Raw genomic sequence first — 23702 nt, 5'->3', positions numbered from 1 at the left:
CTGTGGCAGTGACAGGGGATTGGTTGATTCCAGAGCAGGTTAAAGAGGGCCGGGTAGGATAGCATAGCAGACATTCCATCCCTACAACCACCTCTCTGTGGGATTGGACAGCTCAGGGCCATGGGGGGTGTGGCACTGTGGCAGTGACAGGGGATTGGTTGATTCCAGAGCAGGTTAAAGAGGGCCGGGTAGGATAGCATAGCAGACATTCCATCCCTACAACCACCTCTCTGTGGGATTGGACAGCTCAGGGCCATGGGGGGGGGGGGTGAGGCACTGTGGCAGTGACAGGGGATTGGTTGATGTTTGCAGGGGACAGGGGGTTAGAGGGTAAAGGTCGTAGGTCATGGAGCGTGCTCAGGAGATGATGACGATGCCGAAGTTGTTCTTGAGCTGCTCTAGGAAGATGAAGGTGAGCACCGTGTGAGGAATCAGACGGATCCCTGCAGGAACAAGACCCTGCAACCCCATTGGACAGTTAGTTAGCATTCTGATACGTCATTGGACAGTCAGTCATTACCTATCCAACATTGTTACATGTGATTGAACATTGGGCACTTAGTCAAGACCCTGACACGGGATTGGATAGTTGGTCTACATGCTGACGTGATTGAACAGTAGGTTAAGACCTTGCAATGCAATTGGGCAGTTAATTAACTTTCTTGCAACTGCATTGGACAGTTAGTCAAGACCTTTACACAGGGATGGACAGTTGTTTACAACCTTGCAATCCTATTGGACAGGCTTGGACCATATGTTTAGGCCCTGACACTGGATGGGACAGTCAGCCAATACCCTTCCATCTGATTTGGTAAATGACTCAAGACCCTGATGTGTAAATGAAGACATTTACCCAGGATTCACCTTAGCCTTCAAACATATACGTTAAGACCCAGCCTTCATATATACATGTTAAGGTAAGACCCAGCCTTCATATATATGTTAAGGTAAGACCCAGACTTCATATACATGTTAAGACCCAGCCTTCATATACATGTTAAGACCCAGCCTTCATATATATGTTAAGGTAAGACCCAGCCTTCATATATATGTTAAGACCCAGCCTTCATATATATGTTAAGACCCAGCCTTCATATATATGTTAAGGTAAGACCCAGCCTTCATATATATGTTAAGACCCAGCCTTCATATATATGTTAAGACCAAGCCTTCATATATATGTTAAGGTAAGACCCAGCCTTCATATATACAGTGCCTTGCGAAAGTATTCGGCCCCCTTGAACTTTGCGACCTTTTGCCACATTTCAGGCTTCAAACATAAAGACATAAAACTGTATTTGTTTGTGAAGAATCAACAACAAGTGGGACACAATCATGAAGTGGAAAGACATTTATTGGATATTTCAAACTTTTTTAACAAATCAAAAACTGAAAAATTGGGCGTGCAAAATTATTCAGCCCCTTTACTTTCAGTGCAGCAAACTCTCTCCAGAAGTTCAGTGAGGATCTCTGAATGATCCAATGTTGACCTAAATGACTAATGATGATAAATACAATCCACCTGTGTGTAATCAAGTCTCCGTATAAATGCACCTGCACTGTGAGTCTCAGAGGTCCGTTAAAAGCGCAGAGAGCATCATGAAGAACAAGGAACACACCAGGCAGGTCCGAGATACTGTTGTGAAGAAGTTTAAAGCCGGATTTGGATACAAAAAGATTTCCCAAGCTTTAAACATCCCAAGGAGCACTGTGCAAGCGATAATATTGAAATAGAAGGAGTATCCGACCACTGCAAATCTACCAAGACCTGGCCATCCCTCTAAACTTTCAGCTCATACAAGGAGAAGACTGATCAGAGATGCAGCCAAGAGGCCCATGATCACTCTGGATGAACTGCAGAGATCTACAGCTGAGGTGGGAGACTCTGTCCATAGGACAACAATCAGTCGTATATTGCACAAATCTGGCCTTTATGGAAGAGTGTCAAGAAGAAAGCCATTTCTTAAAGATATCCATAAAAAGTGTTGTTTAAAGTTTGCCACAAGCCACCTGGGAGACACACCAAACATGTGGAAGAAGGTGCTCTGGTCAGATGAAACCAAAATTGAACTTTTGGCAACAATGCAAAACGTTATGTTTGGCGTAAAAGCAACACAGCTGAACACACCATCCCCACTGTCAAACATGGTGGTGGCAGCATCATGGTTTGGGCCTGCTTTTCTTCAGCAGGGACAGGGAAGATGGTTAAAATTGATGGGAAGATGGATGGAGCCAAATACAGGACCATTCTGGAAGAAAACCTGATGGAGTCTGCAAAAGACCTGAGACTGGGACGGAGATTTGTCTTCCAACAAGACAATGATCCAAAACATAAAGCAAAATCTACAATGGAATGGTTCAAAAATAAACATGTCCAGGTGTTAGAATGGCCAAGTCAAAGTCCAGACCTGAATCCAATCGAGAATCTGTGGAAAGAACTGAAAACTGCTGTTCACAAATGCTCTCCATCCAACCTCACTGAGCTCGAGCTGTTTTGCAAGGAGGAATGGGAAAAAATTTCAGTCTCTCGATGTGCAAAACTGATAGAGACATACCCCAAGCGACTTACAGCTGTAATCGCAGCAAAAGGTGGCGCTACAAAGTATTAACTTAAGGGGGCTGAATCATTTTGCACGCCCAATTTTTCAGTTTTTGATTTGTTAAAAAAGTTTGAAATATCCAATAAATGTCGTTCCACTTCATGATTGTGTCCCACTTGTTGTTGATTCTTCACAAAAAAATACAGTTTTATATCTTTATGTTTGAAGCCTGAAATGTGGCAAAAGGTCTCAAAGTTCAAGGGGGGCGAATACTTTCGCAAGGCACTGTATATTAAGGTAAGACCCAGCCTTCATATATATGTTAAGGTAAGACCCAGCCTTCATATATATGTTAAGGTAAGACCCATCCTTCATATACATGTTAAGACTGAGCCTTCATATATATGTTAAGACTCAGCCTTCATATATATGTTAAGGTAAGACCCAGCCTTCATATATATGTTAAGACCCAGCCTTCATATATATGTTAAGGTAAGACCCAGCCTTCATATACATGTTAAGACCCAGCCTTCATATACATGTTAAGACCCAGACTTCATATATGTTAAGGTAAGACCCAGCCTTCAGATATATGTTAAGACCCAGCCTTCATATATATATATATGTTAAGACCCAGCCTTCATATATATGTTAAGACCCAGCCTTCATATATATGTTAAGACCCAGCCTTCATATATATGTTAAGACCCAGCCTTCATATATATGTTAAGACCCAGCCTTCATATATATGTTAAGGTAAGACCCAGCCTTCATATATATGTTAAGGTAAGACCCATCCTTCATATATACGTTAAGGTAAGACCCAGCCTTCATATATATGTTAAGACCCAGCCTTCATATATATGTTAAGACTCAGCCTTCATATATATGTTAAGACTCAGCCTTCATATATATGTTAAGGTAAGACCCAGCCTTCATATACATGTTAAGGTAAGACCCAGCCTTCATATACATGTTAAGGTAAGACCCAGCCTTCATATATACGTTAAGGTAAGACCCAGCCTTCATATATATGTTAAGACCCAGCCTTCATATATATGTTAAGACCCAGCCTTCATATATACGTTAAGACCCAGCCTTCATATATATACGTTAAGACCCAGCCTTCATATACATGTTAAGGTAAGACCCAGCCTTCATATATATGTTAATTAAGGTAAGACCCAGCCTTCATATATATGTTAAGGTAAGACCCAGCCTTCATATATATGTTAAGACCCAGCCTTCATATATACGTTAAGACCCAGCCTTTATATATATATACGTTAAGACCCAGCCTTCATATAAATGTTAAGGTAAGACCCAGCCTTCATATATATGTTAAGGTAAGACCAATCTTTCATATATATGTTAAGGTAAGACCCATCCTTCATATATATGTTAAGGTAAGACCCAGCCTTCATATATATGTTAAGACCCAGCCTTCATATATACGTTAAGACCCAGCCTTCATATAAATGTTAAGGTAAGACCCAGCCTTCATATAAATGTTAAGGTAAGACCCAGCCTTCATATATATGTTAAGGTAAGACCCAGCCTTCATATATATGTTAAGACCCAGCCTTCATATATATGTTAAGGTAAGACCCATCTTTCATATACATGTTAAGGTAAGACCCATCCTTCATATATATGTTAATTAAGGTAAGACCCAGCCTTCATATATATGTTAAGACCCAGCCTTCATATACATGTTAAGGTAAGACCCAGCCTTCATATATATGTTAAGACCCAGCCTTCATGTACATGTTAAGGTAAGACCCAGGATTACAAGATCAATTAGAAACTCTAGTCTCTGTCAGAAAGACAGTCACCCCGAGCGAAGGTTATTAGGCTGGTCTGCTAGATGGGTTTCTGGGACTGCCAGTGTGTGTGTCTGTGTCTGTGTCTGTGTGTGTGTTTGTGTGTGTGTGTGTCTGTGTGTGTGTGTGTCTGTGTGTGTGTGTGTCTGTGTGTCTGTGTGTGTGTGTGTGTGTCTGTGTGTGTGTGTGTGTGTGTGTGTGTGTCTGTCTGTGTCTGTGTGTGTGTGTCTGTGTGTGTGTGTGTGTGTGTCTGTGTGTGTGTGCGTGTGTGTCTGTCTGTGTGCGTGTGTGTCTGTGTGCGTGTGTGTGTGTGTGTGTCTGTGTGTGTGTGTGTGTGTGTCTGTCTGTGTCTGTGTGTGTGTCTGTGTGTGTGTGTGTGTGTGTGTCTGTGTGTGTGTGCGTGTGTGTCTGTCTGTGTGCGTGTGTGTCTGTGTCTGTGTGTGTGTGTGTGTGTCTGTGTGTGTGTGTGTGTGTGTGTGTCTGTGTGTCTGTGTGTGTGTGTGTGTCTGTGTCTGTGTGTGTGTCTGTGTGTGTGTGTGTGTGTGTGTGTGTGTGTCTGTGTGTGTGTCTGTGTGTGTGTGTGTGTCTGTGTGTGTGTCTGTGTGTGTGTCTGTGTGTGTCACCTTGTAGAAGGCCATGGGTCCCTCTTTAGCCGTCACTCTCAGACAGTGTATCACACCCTGAAACACACAGTTACATGGTGAGAGAGTTGGATGAAGGGAAGAAAAGAGGGTTTGGAGAGGGATGGATGGAGAGATGAAAGAGAGGGATGGATGGAGAGATGAAAAAGAGGGATGGATGGAGAGATGAAAAAGAGGGATGGGTGGAGATGAAGAGGGATGGTGGAGAGATGAAAGAGAGAGGGATGATGGAGAGATGAAAAAGAGAGGGATGGATGGAGAGATGAAAAAGAGAGGAATGGATGGAGAGATGAAAAAGAGAGGGATGGATGGAGAGATGAAAAAGAGGGATGATGGAGAGATGAAAAAGAGAGGGATGGATGGAGAGATGAAAAAGAGAGGAATGGATGGAGAGATGAATAAGAGAGGGATGATGGAGAGATGAAAGAGAGAGGGATAGATGGAGAGATGACTAAGAGAGGGATGGATGGAGAGATGAAAGAGAGAGGGATGGATGGAGAGATGACTAAGAGAGGGATGGATGGAGAGATGACTAAGAGAGGGATGGATGGAGTAACTTACTGAGTATTCTCCTTTAGAGTTCATCAACCTGGTCTTCATCACATCTAGAGGCTGACACAGGAACGTAGCACAGCCTCCCTACAGACAGACAGACACAGACAGAGAGACATCATTTGTTTTTTTTAGTTATCAATGAACAATGTCATTGTTATCATATCACATTCTTCTGGTTCCTTATCCAACCAGCACTCTGCACTATTTTAACCAATAAGAAGCCCGGTTACTCACAGCGATGAAGCTAGACAGGAAGTGTGTGAGGATGTTATCGCCCATGAAGCCTGAAGACAGCACCAGCTGTTTAGCCTGGTCATAACATGCCAACTACAGAGAGGAGGGAGGAGAGAGAGGGGGGAGAGAAAGAGATATGGAGAGAAAGAGAGATGGAGAGAAAGAGATATGGAGGGGGAAGGGAGAGAGAGGAGGGTGAGATGGAGACAGCGAGGAGGGTGAGATGGAGAGAGCGAGAGGAGGGTGAGATGGAGAGAGAGAGAGGAGGGTGAGATGGAGAGAGAGAAAGGAGGGTGAGATGGAGAGAGAGAAAGGAGGGTGAGATGGAGAGAGAGAGAGGAGGGTGAGATGGAGAGAGAGAGAGAGGAGGGTGAGATGGAGAGAGAGAGAGGAGGGTGAGATGGAGAGAGAGAGAGAGGAGGGTGAGATGGAGAGAGCGAGGAGGGTGAGATGGAGAGAGAGAGGAGGGTGAGATGGAGAGAGCGAGGAGGGTGAGATGATGAGGGTGAGATGGAGAGAGGAACATGAGATGGGTTATAATTCCAAATACATTCAAAAGACAAATCAGTAGATAAAGAGAAGACCTAAAGACAACCAACTAGAGTCTCTCTCCTAATCCATACAATCTACTGCTATACATAACGCTATTAATAAACTACATTTCCCAAGGTGCTGTGCGGTCGTACCTGTCCCACGGTGACCAGAGCTCCTCTGCTGGAGGCCATGGTGGCTCCTGAGAACAACTTCCTCACCCCCTCTACACACAGGTCAGAGGGGAAGGGTCAGGGGTCATACACAGGGGGGGTAATGAGCAGGGAGCAGCAGAATACAAACGGTTTCTATCGTTCTATTCTTTATAAAATGTTTTTCATTGGAGTGATAGTGTGTGTTGCTACCTCTCTAAACTCATAACGGGTCTCTTGTCATTTCATCTTTTTGAGTACAAATCACACATTCCTACCTTCTCTGAAGACCCTGAAGAGACCGTCCACAGCATGTTTGTAGCTGAGAGACAGAGAGAGAGACAGAGAGACATCTATATTATCTACCTCACTAGCTTTGGCAATGTTAACACATGTTTCCCATGCCAATAAAGCCCTTGAATTGAATTGAGAGAGACAGAGAGAGAGACAGAGACAGAGAGAGACAGAGAGAGACAAAGAGAGAGAGAGAGAGACAGAGAGAGACAGAGAGAGACAAAGAGAGAGAGAGAGAGAGAGACAGAGACAGAGAGAGAGACAGAGAGAGAGAGACAAAGAGAGAGAGCGAGACAAAGAGAGAGAGAGAGACAGAGAGAGAGACAGAGAGAGAGACAGAGAGAGACAGAGAGAGACAGAGAGAGAGACAGAGAGAGAGACAGAGAGAGAGAGAGACAGAGAGAGAGAGAGACAAAGAGAGAGAGAGAGAGACAGAGACAGAGAGACAGACAGACAGAGAGAGACAGACAGAGAGAGACAGAGAGAGACAGACAGAGAGACACAGAGAGAGACAAAGAGAGAGAGAGAGAGAGAGAGGCAGAGAGAGACAAAGAGAGAGAGAGAGAGAGACAGAGAGAGAGAGAGAGAGAGAGAGAGAGAGACAGAGAGACAGAGTTAGACATTGTCAGATCAACAACATGTCATGTGGTCTAAATGGTCAGGAACACTCACTTTCTCCTCAGCTCTGGGGGAAGTTTAACATCATTCTGCATCCTGAGGGGCAAAACGAGTGTATTAGTTAAAACATTACATTAATATACATCATACAACCTAACTATAACTATTGAATAACTATCATTAAATGCAAGAGAGCTGTGTGTGTTAACAAGGTGTTTCTCTGACCTGACGTTCACCATGTCTGCAGGAGTACCAATGAACCCGCCAGTAAAACCTAGACACATGACAGAGATTAGTGTGTGTGTATGAGCATTACCCTCAGACTGTGTGTGTGTGTGAGCATTACCCTCAGACTGTGTGTGTGTGTGAGCATTACCCTCAGACTGTGTGTGTGAGCATTACCCCCAGACTGTGTGTGAGCATTACCCCCAGACTGTGTGTGTGTGTGTGCGTGTGTGTGTGTGTGTGTGTGTGTGTGTGTGTGTGTGTGTGTGTGTGTGTGTGTGTGTGTGTGTGTGAGCATTACCCTCAGACTGTGTGTGTGACCATTATCCTCAGACTGTGTGTGTGTGAGCATTACCCTCAGACTGTGTGTGTGAGCATTACCCTCAGATTGTGTGTGTGTGTGAGCATTACCCTCAGACTGTGTGTGTGAGCATTACCCTCAGACTGTGTGTGTGAGCATTACCCTCAGACTGTGTGTGTGAGCATTACCCTCAGACTGTGTGTGTGAGCATTACCCTCAGACTGTGTGTGTGAGCATTGCCTTCAGACTGTGTGTGTGAGCATTACCCCCAGACTGTGTGTGTGAGCATTCCCCCCAGACTGTGTGTGTGAGCATTCCCCCCAGACTGTGTGTGTGAGCATTCCCCCCAGACTGTGTGTGTGAGCATTACCCTCAGACTGTGTGTGTGAGCATTACCCTTGGACTGTGTGTGAGCATTACCCTCAGACTGTGTGTGTGAGCATTCCCCCCAGACTGTGTGTGTGAGCATTCCCCCCAGACTGTGTGTGTGAGCATTACCCTCAGACTGTGTGTGTGAGCATTACCCTTGGACTGTGTGTGAGCATTACCCTCAGACTGTGTGTGTGAGCATTCCCCCCAGACTGTGTGTGTGAGCATTCCCCCCAGACTGTGTGTGTGAGCATTACCCTCAGACTGTGTGTGTGAGCATTACCCTCGGACTGTGTGTGAGCATTCCCCCCAGACTGTGTGTGAGCATTCCCCCCAGACTGTGTGTGTGAGCATTCCCCCCAGACTGTGTGTGTGAGCATTCCCCCCAGACTGTGTGTGTGAGCATTCCCCCCAGACTGTGTGTGTGAGCATTCCCCCCAGACTGTGTGTGTGAGCATTCCCCCCAGACTGTGTGTGTGAGCATTCCCCCCAGACTGTGTGTGTGAGCATTACCCTTGGACTGTGTGTGAGCATTACCCTCAGACTGTGACAGCGTGTGTTCAGCATACATGCGTGTTTGAGCAAGCATGTGTGTGTGTGTCTGTGTGTGTGTCCCTACCTCCGAAGGCCCCCAGCAGCACCTTCTGGTAGAAAGGCATGGGCCCCTGGTTACTGCTGCTCAACATGTCTCTGACTGTCTCATAGATAGCAAACCTAGTTAGAGAATAGGACATCTAGAGGGAGGGAGGGAGGGAGGGAGGGAGGGAGGGAGGGAGGGAGGGAGGGTAGTAGAGGGAGGGAGGGAGGGAGGGAGGGAGGGTAGTAGAGGGAGGGAGGGAGGGAGGGTAGTAGATGGAGGGAGGGAGGGAGGGAGGGAGGGAGGGAGGGAGGGAGGGAGGGTAGTAGAGGGAGGGAGGGAGGGAGGGAGGGAGGGAGGGAGGGAGGGAGGGAGGGAGGGAGGGAGGGAGGGTAGTAGAGGGCAGACAAGATAAAAAAAGTACAACAAATTGAAAAAAAGAGCTATGTGTAGCTTTCCTACTGACATTCTAGTTGTCATAGCTTCAATCCACCACTAACTGACACTGTCCCAAACAGGAAACAGCTCCTCTCCAGAGAGAGATGTCAATAGAGGCGTTAACAGGACGTTTCAACACCCCAACCCGTTTTCCTTAGGTACAGATCTAGGATCAGCTATCCCTCCCTCAATCCCAACCTTAACCATTAGTGGGGAAAATGCTAAACAGACCAAAGATCAGTGTCTATGGCCAACTTCACCCTACACCAGATTCCTCGCTGTGTGTTACCGTGGTAACCAACTGCCACTCCTACTACTGGTCTATCTTCATATAGAGAATTTCCTCTGATGCAATAACATCCACTTGGCCAATGAAACAAACTGGATCCAGGTGAGGCATTGGGGCGGTAGGTAGTCTAGTGGTTAGAGTGTTGGACCAGTGACCGAAAGGTTGCAAGATCAAACCCCCGAGCTGACAAGGTCAAAATCTGTCGTTCTGCCCCTGAACAAGGCAGTTAACCCACTGTTCTTAGGCCGTCACCCCTCTCTAACACACACCCTCTCCTACTCCCCCTCTCTCTAACACACACCCTCTCCTTCTCCCCCCCTCTCTAACACACACCCTCTCCTTCTCCCCCCTCTCTAACACACACCCTCTCCTTCTCCCCCCTCTCTAACACACACCCTCTCCTTCTCCCCCCTCTCTAACACACACCCTCTCCTTCTCCCCCCTCTCTAACACACACCCTCTCCTTCTCCCCCCTCTCTAACACACACCCTCTCCTTCTCCCCCCTCTCTACCACACACCCTCTCCTTCTCCCCCTCTCTACCACACAGCCTCTCCTTCTCCCCCCTCTCTACCACACACCCTCTCCCCCACTCTCTACCACACACCCTCTCCCCCACTCTCTACCACACACCCTCTCCCCCACTCTCTACCACACACCCTCTCCCCCACTCTCTACCACACACCCTCTCCACCCCCTCTCTACCACACACCCTCTCCCCCCTCTCTACCACACACCCTCTCCCCCCTCTCTACCACCCCCTCTCCATCCTCCTACCACTCTCCATCCTCCTACCACCCCCTCTCCCCTCTCTACCACCCCCTCTCCATCCTCCTACCTGTCTGCAGAGTGATGCGCTGAGTCCGTTGTACAAAGCCAGAGCTCCATCGTTCTTCACTACCTGCATGGCCATGCTCACCATCCCCATCTTCCCCTTCTGCTGGGTCTGCAGGTGGACCTACACACACACAAAATCACTATTTCATCATCTTCATCATTACAAATACAATCAATATCAGTATCTTCATCATCATCATCATTATCACAGTCAGTCATCAGTGTGTATTTCTTAGTGACTGTGGAACTGTCTCTCTCGCTAAGACAGACAGACAGACAGACACACATACTAGCGTGACAGACAGACAGACAGAGACACACACTAGCGTGACAGACAGACAGAGACACACACTAGCGTGACAGACAGACAGCGTGTTTCTGTCTGTCATGCTGCTGTCTGAGTGTTTATAGCTCAGCTGACCTGGTTGTAACTGTGGTGATCTGTGAGGTGGTACACGATGGTAGGAACGGGCGTGTCACTGACTTATGGTAGAGATAAATCTACACACACATCGCCGTGCACACACACACACACACACACGCACACACATGCTGTCCTTGAGGTCTATTATAGTTTACTGTCTATAGAGATAGTAGTACCATGTAGTAGTACCATGTAGTAGTTACTGTCTATAGAGATAGTAGTACCATGTAGTAGTTACTGTCTATAGAGATAGTAGTACCATGTAGTAGTTACTGCCTATAGAGATAGTAGTACCATGTAGTAGTACCATGTAGTAGTTACTGCCTATAGAGATAGTAGTACCATGAAGTAGTTACTGTCTATAGAGATAGTAGTACCATGTAGTAGTTACTGCCTATAGAGATAGTAGTACCATGTAGTAGTAATACCATGTAGTAGTTACTGCCTATAGAGATAGTAGTACCATGTAGTAGTTACTGTCTATAGAGATAGTAGTACCATGTAGTAGTTACTGCCTATAGAGATAGTAGTACCATGAAGTAGTTACTGTCTATAGAGATAGTAGTACCATGTAGTAGTTACTGCCTATAGAGATAGTAGTACCATGTAGTAGTAATACCATGTAGTAGTTACTGCCTATAGAGATAGTAGTACCATGTAGTAGTACCATGTAGTAGTTACTGCCTATAGAGATAGTAGTACCATGTAGTAGTTACTGCCTATAGAGATAGTAGTACCATGTAGTAGTTACTGCCTATAGAGATAGTAGTACCATGTAGTAGTTACTGTCTATAGAGATAGTAGTACCATGTAGTAGTACCATGTAGTAGTTACTGTCTATAGAGATAGTAGTACCATGTAGTAGTAATACCATGTAGTAGTTACTGTCTATAGAGATAGTAGTACCATGTAGTAGTTACTGTCTATAGAGATAGTAGTACCATGAAGTAGTTACTGTCTATAGAGATAGTAGTACCATGTAGTAGTACCATGTAGTAGTTACTGTCTATAGAGATAGTAGTACCATGTAGTAGTACCATGTAGTAGTACCGTCTATAGAGATAGTAGTACCATGTAGTAGTTACTGTCTATAGAGATAGTAGTACCATGTAGTAGTTACTGTCTATAGAGATAGTAGTACCATGTAGTAGTTACTGTCTATAGAGATAGTAGTACCATGTAGTAGTTACTGTCTATAGAGATAGTAGTACCATGTAGTAGTTACTGTCTATAGAGATAGTAGTACCATGTAGTAGTTACTGCCTATAGAGTTAGTAGTACCATGTAGTAGTTACTGTCTATAGAGATAGTAGTACCATGTAGTAGTACCATGTAGTAGTACTGTCTATAGAGATAGTAGTACCATGTAGTAGTACCATGTAGTAGTTACTGTCTATAGAGATAGTAGTACCATGTAGTAGTTACTGCCTATAGAGTTAGTAGTACCATGTAGTAGTTACTGTCTATAGAGATAGTAGTACCATGTAGTAGTTACTGCCTATAGAGATAGCAGTACCATGTAGTAGTACCATGTAGTAGTTACTGTCTATAGAGATAGTAGTACCATGTAGTAGTTACTGTCTATAGAGATAGTAGTACCATGTAGTAGTTACTGCCTATAGAGATAGTAGTACCATGTAGTAGTTACTGTCTATAGAGATAGTAGTACCATGTAGTAGTACCATGTAGTAGTACCGTCTATAGAGATAGTAGTACCATGTAGTAGTACCGTGTAGTAGTTACTGTCTATAGAGATAGTAGTACCATGTAGTAGTTACTGTCTATAGAGATAGTAGTACCATGTAGTAGTTACTGTCTATAGAGATAGTAGTACCATGTAGTAGTTACTGTCTATAGAGATAGTAGTACCATGTAGTAGTTACTGTCTATAGAGATAGTAGTACCATGTAGTAGTTACTGTCTATAGAGATAGTAGTACCATGTAGTAGTACCATGTAGTAGTTACTGTCTATAGAGATAGTAGTACCATGTAGTAGTACCGTGTAGTAGTTACTGTCTATAGAGATAGTAGTACCATGTAGTAGTTACTGTCTATAGAGATAGTAGTACCATGTAGTAGTACCGTCTATAGAGATAGTAGTACCATGTAGTAGTACCATGTAGTAGTTACTGTCTATAGAGATAGTAGTACCATGTAGTAGTACCGTCTATAGAGATAGTAGTACCATGTAGTAGTACCATGTAGTAGTTACTGTCTATAGAGATAGTAGTACCATGTAGTAGTACCATGTAGTAGTTACTGCCTATAGAGATAGTAGTACCATGAAGTAGTTACTGTCTATAGAGATAGTAGTACCATGTAGTAGTTACTGTCTATAGAGATAGTAGTACCATGTAGTAGTTACTGTCTATAGAGATAGTAGTACCATGTAGTAGTTACTGTCTATAGAGATAGTAGTACCATGTAGTAGTTACTGTCTATAGAGATAGTAGTACCATGTAGTAGTTACTGTCTATAGAGATAGTAGTACCATGTAGTAGTACCGTCTATAGAGATAGTAGTACCATGTAGTAGTACCATGTAGTAGTTACTGTCTATAGAGATAGTAGTACCATGTAGTAGTACCATGTAGTAGTTACTGTCTATAGAGATAGTAGTACCATGTAGTAGTTACTGTCTATAGAGATAGTAGTACCATGTAGTAGTTACTGTCTATAGAGATAGTAGTACCATGTAGTAGTTACTGCCTATAGAGATAGTAGTACCATGTAGTAGTTACTGCCTATAGAGATAGTAGTACCATGAAGTAGTTACTGTCTATAGAGATAGTAGTACCATGTAGTAGTTACTGCCTATAGAGATAGTAGTACCATGTAGTAGTTACTGCCTATAGAGATAGTAGTACCATGAAGTAGTTACTGTCTATAGAGATAGTAGTACCATGTAGTAGTTACTGTCTATAGAGATAGTAGTACCATGTAGTAGTTACTGTCTATAGAGATAGTAGTACCATGTAGTAGTTACTGCCTATAGAGATAGTAGTACCATGTAGTAGTTACTGCCTATAGAGATAGTAGTACCATGAAGTAGTTACTGTCTATAGAGATAGTAGTACCATGTAGTAGTTACTGCCTATAGAGATAGTAGTACCATGTAGTAGTTACTGCCTATAGAGATAGTAGTACCATGAAGTAGTTACTGTCTATAGAGATAGTAGTACCATGTAGTAGTTACTGTCTATAGAGATAGTAGTACCATGTAGTAGTTACTGTCTATAGAGATAGTAGTACCATGTAGTAGTTACTGTCTATAGAGATAGTAGTACCATGTAGTAGTTACTGTCTATAGAGATAGTAGTACCATGTAGTAGTTACTGTCTATAGAGATAGTAGTACCATGAAGTAGTTACTGTCTATAGAGATAGTAGTACCATGTAGTAGTTACTGTCTATAGAGATAGTAGTACCATGAAGTAGTTACTGTCTATAGAGATAGTAGTACCATGTAGTAGTTACTGTCTATAGAGATAGTAGTACCATGAAGTAGTTACTGTCTATAGAGATAGTAGTACCATGTAGTAGTTACTGTCTATAGAGATAGTAGTACCATGTAGTAGTTACTGTCTATAGAGATAGTAGTACCATGAAGTAGTTACTGTCTATAGAGATAGTAGTACCATGTAGTAGTTACTGTCTATAGAGATAGTAGTACCATGTAGTAGTTACTGTCTATAGAGATAGTAGTACCATGTAGTAGTTACTGTCTATAGAGATAGTAGTACCATGTAGTAGTTACTGTCTATAGAGATAGTAGTACCATGAAGTAGTTACTGTCTATAGAGATAGTAGTACCATGTAGTAGTTACTGTCTATAGAGATAGTAGTACCATGAAGTAGTTACTGTCTATAGAGATAGTAGTACCATGTAGTAGTTACTGTCTATAGAGATAGTAGTACCATGTAGTAGTTACTGTCTATAGAGATAGTAGTACCATGAAGTAGTTACTGTCTATAGAGATAGTAGTACCATGTAGTAGTTACTGTCTATAGAGATAGTAGTACCATGTAGTAGTTACTGCCTATAGAGATAGTAGTACCATGTAGTAGTTACTGCCTATAGAGATAGTAGTACCATGTAGTAGTACCATGTAGTAGTACCATGTAGTAGTTACTGTCTATAGAGATAGTAGTACCATGTAGTAGTTACTGTCTATAGAGAGTGAGTAGTGAGTAGTAGTGAGTCAGTGGAGATAGTAGTATAATGTAGTAGTAGTGAGTCAGTGGAGATAGCTGTAGATATGGGGTTGTGACAGTTGTAGTGGTAGCAGTAGTTGGAATGTCACAATTACTGACATTCTCGTGTGTGTACAGGGAACAGGTTTTTTGTAGGTAATTCTGACTTCCTTTGAATTCTCTCCCTCCTTCCTTATGTCTCTCTCTGACAGTGTAATGTATTGTTCTTCTCAGAGGGCTTTTTATCGACTGGGCTCTGCTCCAAGTGTGGCCTCCATCCGGCCAATCACGTCTCTCGCTCCCACCGGCTTATCAGAACTGTTTGAGCTCAAAGGCCGCAGAGGCCTTCAACTATGGAACACAAACTCCCTCCCTCCCTCCCTCCATCTCTCTTTCTCATTCTCTATTTCATTATTTTTCCTTCCCTCTTTCTCTCCATCATCCACTCCCTCTCGCTAACTGTAAATAGCAGTCTCTCTCTCTCTCTCTCTCTCTCCCCCCCTGGTGTGAGTAGATAATAATTCACACCCTGAGTAGAGACACAGATAGCTGCTAGCTACAGGACCTGGCTGATACTCAATAATCTCTCCAGTCAGGACACAGTGCAATGAGTGAACGAATGACTGGACCAACTAATAAAACAAAAGTGCATGAATGACCGAAGGAATGAACAAACAAAATGACTAATTCATTAAATAACTAACAAATAAGTGAGTGAGTTTGTTGACTCTAGTCTCTGATGACTAGAGAAGATAGTCAGAATATAGTAAGTATCTCCTCTAATGACACTGAAAGTCAAAAATGCAGAGCTGGGGCCTTTTCCCAAAAAGAGAAAGTCAGCATTTAACCTCTGACCTCCAGCTAGTCCTGAGTCACATCACCAACACACTGTTCCATTGTTACAGTCATGACTCAATAGATTCTAATACTGATAGGAAGACAATGCCATAACTTAGATGTGGGTGTTAAGTTGTTTCAAGTTACACACACACACACACACACACACACACACACACACACACACACACACACACACACACACACACACACACACACACACACACACACACACACACACACACACACACACACACACACACACGAGATCCTGATCCTCCCCTCAGGGTGTTACTAGGGCAACTGACTTCATGCCAGACTAAACAGGCGTAGTAACAACAGTATGTTGTTGGAACTAGGTCAGAGAGGAGAGGCACGGCTAGCTTCACTAGGTCAGAGAGGAGAGGCACGGCTAGCTTCACTAGGTCAGATAGGAGAGGCACGGCTAGCTTCACTAGGTCAGAGAGGAGAGGCACGGCTAGCTTCACTAGGTCAGAGAGGAGAGGCACGGCTAGCTTCACTAGGTCAGAGAGGAGAGGCACGGCTAGCTTCACTAGGTCAGAGAGGAGAGGCACGGCTAGCTTCACTAGGTCAGAGAGGAGAGGCACGGCTAGCTTCACTAGGTCAGAGAGGAGAGGCACGGCTAGCTTCACTAGGTCAGAGAGGAGAGGCACGGCTAGCTTCACTAGGTCAGAGAGGAGAGGCACGGCTAGCTTCACTAGGTCAGAGAGGAGAGGCACGGCTAGCTTCACTAGGTCAGAGAGGAGAGGCACGGCTAGCTTCACTAGGTCAGAGAGGAGAGGCACGGCTAGCTTCACTAGGTCAGAGAGGAGAGGCACGGCTAGCTTCACTAGGTCAGAGAGGAGAGGCACGGCTAGCTTCACTAGGTCAGATAGGAGAGGCACGGCTAGCTTCACTAGGTCAGAGAGGAGAGGCACGGCTAGCTTCACTAGGTCAGAGAGGAGAGGCACGGCTAGCTTCACTAGGTCAGAGAGGAGAGGCACGGCTAGCTTCACTAGGATAGATAAGAGAGGCACGGCTAGCTTCACTAGGTCAGAGAGGAGAGGCACGGCTAGCTTCACTAGGTCAGATAGGAGAGGCACGGCTAGCTTCACTAGGTCAGAGAGGAGAGGCACGGCTAGCTTCACTAGGTCAGATAGGAGAGGCACGGCTAGCTTCACTAGGTCAGAGAGGAGAGGCACGGCTAGCTTCACTAGGTCAGAGAGGAGAGGCACGGCTAGCTTCACTAGGTCAGAGAGGAGAGGCACGGCTAGCTTCACTAGGTCAGAGAGGAGAGGCACGGCTAGCTTCACTAGGTCAGAGAGGAGAGGCACGGCTAGCTTCACTAGGTCAGAGAGGAGAGGCACGGCTAGCTTCACTAGGTCAGAGAGGAGAGGCACGGCTAGCTTCACTAGGTCAGAGAGGAGAGGCACGGCTAGCTTCAGGAGAACAAACTGATGATTCTGATTCTGAACGTTCTGATTGGCCTCCACAGTGCACACACAGGTAGCTCGTTTCCAGCGGGTTATTTCATAGGGAATTGTCAGAGGCTCTCTCCTATTGTGACATCACCAACAGTTTGAGAATTGAAGGCAACTAACATGGTGTCCGTTCTAAAGGCTGACCCAACTCTCTGAACAGATGGCTCTGGGCATGGCTAGCTTCAGAGGACCAATGCTTCATACACATCTTGTTTGTCTTGTTCTGGCAGGTTTGTCAACTCTTGAGATCTCCCTGAGGATTATGCATCTCTCTCTCTCTCTCTCTCTCTCTCTCTCTGCACCAGCCTACAGGATAGACCAGGATGGGTGGATCTATTCTAGACATCCAGATGACCCTGGCCTGTACATGCTCCATGAGAACAGTAGATGACCCTGGCCTGTACATTCTCCATGACAACAGCAGATTACCCTGGCCTGTACATTCTCCATGACAACAGTAGATGACCCTGTACATGCTCCATGACAACAGTAGATGACCCTGGCCTGTACATTCTCCATGACATTTGTGTTTGTGTATGGGTGTGTGTGTGTGTGTGTGTGTGTGTGTGTGTGTGCTGTATGGGTGTGTGTGTGGGACTCTCCAACAAAGTAATTATACACCTTTAGACTTTTCTAAGTAGGCGAGTTGAGACAGGCTGTCTAGGCTACACTATCAACTCCAAACTCACACACCTCTGTCCAACAATAGCTCCACCCACTGTCCTATCATCTCTGTCCAACACTAGCTCCTCCCACTACCCTCTGTCCAACACTAGCTCCACCCACTACCCTCGGTCCAACACTAGCTCCACCCACTACCCTCTGTCCAACACTAGCTCCTCCCACTACCCTCTGTCCAACACTAGCTCCACCCACTGCCCTCTGTCCAACACTAGCTCCACCCACTACCAATACATATACAGCGATCGAAGGGAAAGCATCTGGAGCAGGGTTTGAACCAGCAACCCTGCAGTTACAGGCCTTCCTTGTGGACTACCACCTGTGCCATAAAGGCCCAGACCTCTTAGTACACTCAAACACAGAGACGCTACACACAGGAAGCCCCAGCTGCTTTAAGACTGCTAGTTAGTGCTGTAATTTCATACCACGTCTATATAATTATACTACACACTGACCTACTTGTATGCATCTGTCATCCTGTTGCCTGTTACACTATAGGACCACAACCGCACTGTGCTGGCTCTGGTATTTTCCTTCACTTTCCAGGACGGTTCCAGAAACTATGCTGGATGCATTAACAGGCCAGTACAGTTCAGCTGGGACCTGCAGTGTTCATCAGGCGTGTTAATTAAGCCTACAAACGCTATACCGCACACAGGCCTACTGTAGAGTTAGGATATGTCATTCAGTGTGTGCTATTCCTGACTTCAAGATGACCCTGGTGTGAACATGCTCAATGACAACAGTAGAGCATGTGGCTACTACTACTGTAAGTTATCCGTAATATGAGACGGCTATAACGCTACAGTTCGACTAGGCCCAACCCTGTTTACTTTGCACCGTAACGGCGCGGTTAGCCGGTCAGTGAACTGGAGATATCGCGCTTAACAAGGCCGATCACTGCTTCCCGTACCTCCGCGGGACACAGACAGTCATGTCACTAGGCTAGACGAGAGAGAGAGAGAAAATGATTCTACAACTTTCATTTTCTGTCCTATTTTCTCCAATCATCAGCAGGGCGCTGTGTTCCGTTTGGATGGATCCCAGTAGCCCGTTTAGTATTTTATAACACAGGATGAAATTAGGGCAGTTGTTGTCCCTAGTTTCCCAGGTAAACAGCTGGCTGACTAGCGGGCCTGCAGCCTCCGTAGGTCGACTATAATCCTGCTAGGGGGTTCTAGGGTTCTCTCTCCAGCACTTACTTTGATGAGGTCCAGAGGATGGGTGCAGCAGGCAGCCCCACAGGAGGCTAGCCCCCCAAAATACCACCGCGACATCCGTTTATCGCTCATATTTCCCCTCCTGTCTTTATATAGTCCTACTGCTCTTCGCTGAGTCCAATTCGATCCAGTCCAACAACGCAGCTGGCCAGAGCCAAGCTCCCTTTCCGCCTCGACACGCAAGCAGGTCGGCGCAGCAGTCTGTGCTTTCTGGTCCTCTCTCTCTCTCTCTCCGCGGGTCGAATGGAAGATAACCTCGTTAATCTTCAAATTTGCCGACGCCACCGACGGACTTTGGGTTCCGGTGCACGCATACACACGCAAACCACATCGTGCGTGTGTGTGTAGGCAATTTTACAGAACGCGTGATAGGAAATGGATCGAGCGAGACGAGACACAAGAGGGGAGTCGCAGTGAGTGCACGCGCAGCCAATTGCCACCCCGGGCTGAGGAACTGCCTCCTAGGGCTCTAACTAGACAGACTCAAAGGTCGCCGCTCGACAATTTATTTTCTGCAGGTTGTTTTTGCAAACGTCAAAACTGAAAAAGTCCCCGGTTTCTCTAATCTACGCTACAGAGAGGATGCCCGTTTTTCTTAAAGAGACAGTACACCCTCAAGTTGTCAGCTACCCAACCAGACACAGTGTACAAGTACTCTGTCGCTTTAAGGGAAACAATTTCCAACATTCTCCAGTGAGGAAACTTTCTTTTTCAACGGACTCGAACGGCGATACATTGTATCCGTGGTAACGAATGGTTAGATGAAACAATTTGAAACGGGTTACAAAGTATCTATTCTACTGTTATTGTTTCCCGAACTCTCTGACATTGCTTTTGACCGAGAGCTGTTCGTGTCATCCGTCACAGATGCAATAACATCCGCATTGACTGTAGCCAAAATGTAACCCGTTAAACTTCTATTTTTCAATGCAGTCGTCACTTGGCAGCCTGTTGGCGAGCGCTAGACAATACCTAGAGCCATTTCTCAGAAGGCTACTAAAAACAGCACATAACCATGTAAAAGTACAACTTCACATCTTATGTCAAACACTTCAACGTGTTTAAAAGCCACCGTTGTTCCAGAATGCCTCTGTGTAATGCTGACCTCGCGCCAGGAGGAGTTTGCCAGCTCGCCTCGCATTCCCCAGGACAAATACTAATCAGAACATTGTTAAAGAGTCACACAGAAGGTCACATGCCCTGTGTTTAAATATACACGTTATATTAGTTGTTATTGTGTGTGTGTGTGTGGCATAAGAGGTGGTGGTACACGTTGACCCAATGTGTTTGTGTGCGCGCTCCTGACTTGGTCGGAATCTCTTCGCGCGCTGTAACATTCCTGCCTGGTGCAAAGAGTTCTTTTAAGCGCTGGAATTTTGGTCACTGGTCCAAATGAACATGCTCGCCCTTCCACACAGATACTTGTATTGAGGTCACAACATTGACTAGCCTAAGCATATAGCATTTGATAGGCTAGTCCAGGTTCATTTAATTTAACATTGCTTAACTGTGTCTGACCTTTTCAACCAAAAAAAATGTCATTTCCAAGTCTTTGCTTCCCTGAACTTAGAACAACTCACTACGGAATGTGACCCTTAAAATCCCCATGCTGTTTCAGTAACTATGGAGACGCTTGTCCAGTAGGGGATGCATCTCAATAGTCTGGCTTGGCTTCCTAACCTTTTATGTCTCCTTTCCTTCATCTGTATAGAACGTGAGATGACTTGACAAATGCCCATTAGCCATCCTTCACATTGCTATCTGTGTGTTGTCCTATCTTGTATTTTGAAATCAGCACAAAGGCAAGCGGCGAGACAAGGAGAGTAAAGCCACTAGACTATTGAGATACACCCTCTCCCTCTGTGTGAAAGATGACTTTGTTTCTGTGAAAAATACACCTCTACTGCCCCTTGTGGATATATAGGGGAACTGTAGTTTGGTTTCGGTCTAGAGGCCTTCCCTGTAAATATTGTCACAGAAATAGTCAAAGTGTAAAAGTGTAATTGTCTTTGCCATTCTATGAGTTGATTGCTAATAGTAGTTCCACAACATGGCTGTTGTTCATTTCTCAGATATACCACGTTTTTGGCTCCCGAGTGGCACAGCAGTGTCAGGCACTTCATCTCAGTGCTTGAGGTGTCACTACAGACACCCTGGTTTGATTCCAGGCTGTATCACAACCAGCCATGATTGGGAGTACCATAGGGCAGGGCGCACAATTGGCCCAGCGTCGTCCATCATTGTCAATAAGAATTTGTTCTTAACTGACTTGCCTAGTTAAATTAAAGGTTACATTGGTAGTGGATGGGGTTCGTTTTTTTAAAGCACCTTGAGACCCAGCACCAGACCTTTAATATACATATATATATTCAAGCTTTATTTAAGTAGGCAAGTCAGTTCAGAACAAATTCTTATTTATAATGACGGCCTACCAAAAGGCAAAAGGCCTCCTGCGGGGATGGTAGCTGGGATTAAAAATAAAAATGTAGGACAAAACACACATCACCACAAGACACCACAACACTACATAAAGAGAGACTTAAGACAACAACATAGCATGGCAGCAACACATGACAACACAGCATGGTAGCAACACAACATGACAACAACATGGTAGCAACACAAAATGACAGCAGCACAACATGGTAGCAGCATAAAACATGGTACAAACATTATTGGGCCCAGACAACAGCACAAAGGCAAGAAGGTAGGGACAACAATACATCACACGAAGCAGCCACAACTGTCAGTAAGAGTGTCCATGATTGAGTCTTTGATTGAAGAGATGGAGGTTGGGGTAGAAGCTGTTTAGAAGCCTCTTGGACCTAGACTTGGCGCTCCGGTTCCGCTTGCCGTGCGGTTGCAGAGAGAACAGTCTATGACTAGGGTGGCTGGAGTCTTTGACAATGTTTAGGGCCTTCCTCTGCCACCGCCTGGTATAGAGGTCCTGGATGGCAGGAAGCTCGGACCCGATGATGTACTGGGCCGTTCGCACTAGCCTCTGTAGTGCCTTGCGGTCTGAGGCCGAGCAGTTGCCATACCAGGCAGTGATGCAACCCGTCAGGATGCTCTCGATGGTGCAGCTGTAAAACCTTTTGAGGATCTTCGGACCAATGCCAAATCTTTTCAGTCAGAATAGGTTTTGTCGTGCCCTCTTCACGACTGTCTTGGTGTGCTTGGACCATGTTAAGTTGTAGGTGATGTGGACGCCAAGGAACTTGAAGCGCTCAACCTGCTCCACTACAGCCCCGTCGACGAGAATGGGGGCATGCTCGGTCCTCCTTTTCCTGTAGTCATCAATCATCTCCTTTGTCTTTATTACGTTGAGGGAGAGGTTGTTGTCCTGGCACCACACGGCCAGGTCTCTGGCCTCCTCCCTATAGGCTGTCTCATCTTTGTTGGTGATCAGGCCGACCACTGTTGTGTCATCAGCAAGTATTTTAACGCAGTTCTGGAAAGCCCTGTAATAATGGAGTCCATTGTTGTTGTATGGAACTATCATAGAAATAGAATCTCTAGAAAGGACTTGTAACCTCTATATGGAACTTTCATTGACTTGAATGGGGAGAGCCCGGTCTATAGATTCTGTTTCTATGCTGTCGTACGTGTTCACGTGACTGGGTTAATATGTTGTGGCTGACTCTTGTCCTGGCACATGTTATACAGATGGTCTTTGTCTGTGTCCTGTACTCTGCCTTTGTGCTACTGTATAACCACTCTGTATACAACACACACGCACACACACACAAACACTGCTCACACAAGGAGTCTGGCATACACACAAACACCTGTCAGACACGCACACACACACACACACACAGAGAGAGAGAGAGAGGGGGCAGTGTGGAATCTGAGAAATGACAGTTATGTCACATTAATAAACATTTAGTTATTAACACATCCCACAATGCATTTCACCTCCCACACTGACACAAGTGCATCACACATTGTCCTTCTACTCTGACAAACAACTGCAGTAGCTGGAACAAACAACTTGTAAATACATGACTGCAGTAGCTAAAACAAATAACGTGTAAATATGAGTGTAGTAGCAATTACAAACATGTTGTAACATACTTTATTATTTCATGTATAAATTACACTCACCAAGAAGAAGTTAACACAGAAAACTCAAATCAGAATAAAAACAACTAGAGGATGATGTCATAATGAAAACAACTAGAAGATGATGTCATAATGAAAACAACTAGAAGATGATGTCATAACAAAATAACAAAGCTGTCTACAAGTGGTCATAAAGAAATGGAGAATAATCATGCAGATTTTCTGAAACGTAATCATAAGCATTTTCTTATTTACATGTTGACCTGTCTCTCCTTCACTGAGAGTTTAGTGACGGGGTTGTAATCATTAGGGCATAATGTTGCAAAAAGTTTTACATTGGACAACAAAAATGAACATTTCTTATTGGACGCGTTCAGG

General features: G+C 44.8%; 2 protein-coding genes across 2 annotated transcripts in view; both read right to left on the bottom strand.

The window, feature by feature from the left end:
• Positions 1-160: 160 nt before the first annotated feature.
• slc25a10b (solute carrier family 25 member 10b) lies at positions 161-22677 on the bottom strand. The gene is made up of 11 exons (XM_090195207.1): positions 19242-22677; positions 10425-10544; positions 8903-9017; positions 7614-7662; positions 7443-7484; positions 6755-6798; positions 6480-6550; positions 5794-5886; positions 5566-5643; positions 4987-5043; positions 161-459 (listed from the first exon to the last, which is right to left on the bottom strand). Exons 1-11 carry the CDS (start codon positions 19329-19331, stop codon positions 358-360), a joined length of 861 nt encoding a protein of 286 aa, XP_090051333.1. The 5' UTR covers positions 19332-22677; the 3' UTR covers positions 161-357.
• Positions 22678-23323: 646 nt separating this feature from the next.
• The window catches only part of LOC110513280 (claudin-6), a 3649-nt gene continuing 3270 nt past the window's right edge, over positions 23324-23702 (bottom strand). Inside the window, exon 2 of the mRNA XM_036939925.2 lies at positions 23324-23702. This exon is cut by the window's right edge and continues 1421 nt beyond it. The gene's annotated coding sequence lies outside the window, so the exon portion shown is untranslated.

The sequence above is a fragment of the Oncorhynchus mykiss genome, chromosome 13 (assembly GCF_057628025.1).
Source record: "Oncorhynchus mykiss isolate SJ-2025 chromosome 13, ASM5762802v1, whole genome shotgun sequence".
Classification (NCBI taxonomy): Eukaryota; Metazoa; Chordata; class Actinopteri; order Salmoniformes; family Salmonidae; genus Oncorhynchus; species Oncorhynchus mykiss.
This window is presented reverse-complemented; position numbering and strand designations above follow the sequence as displayed.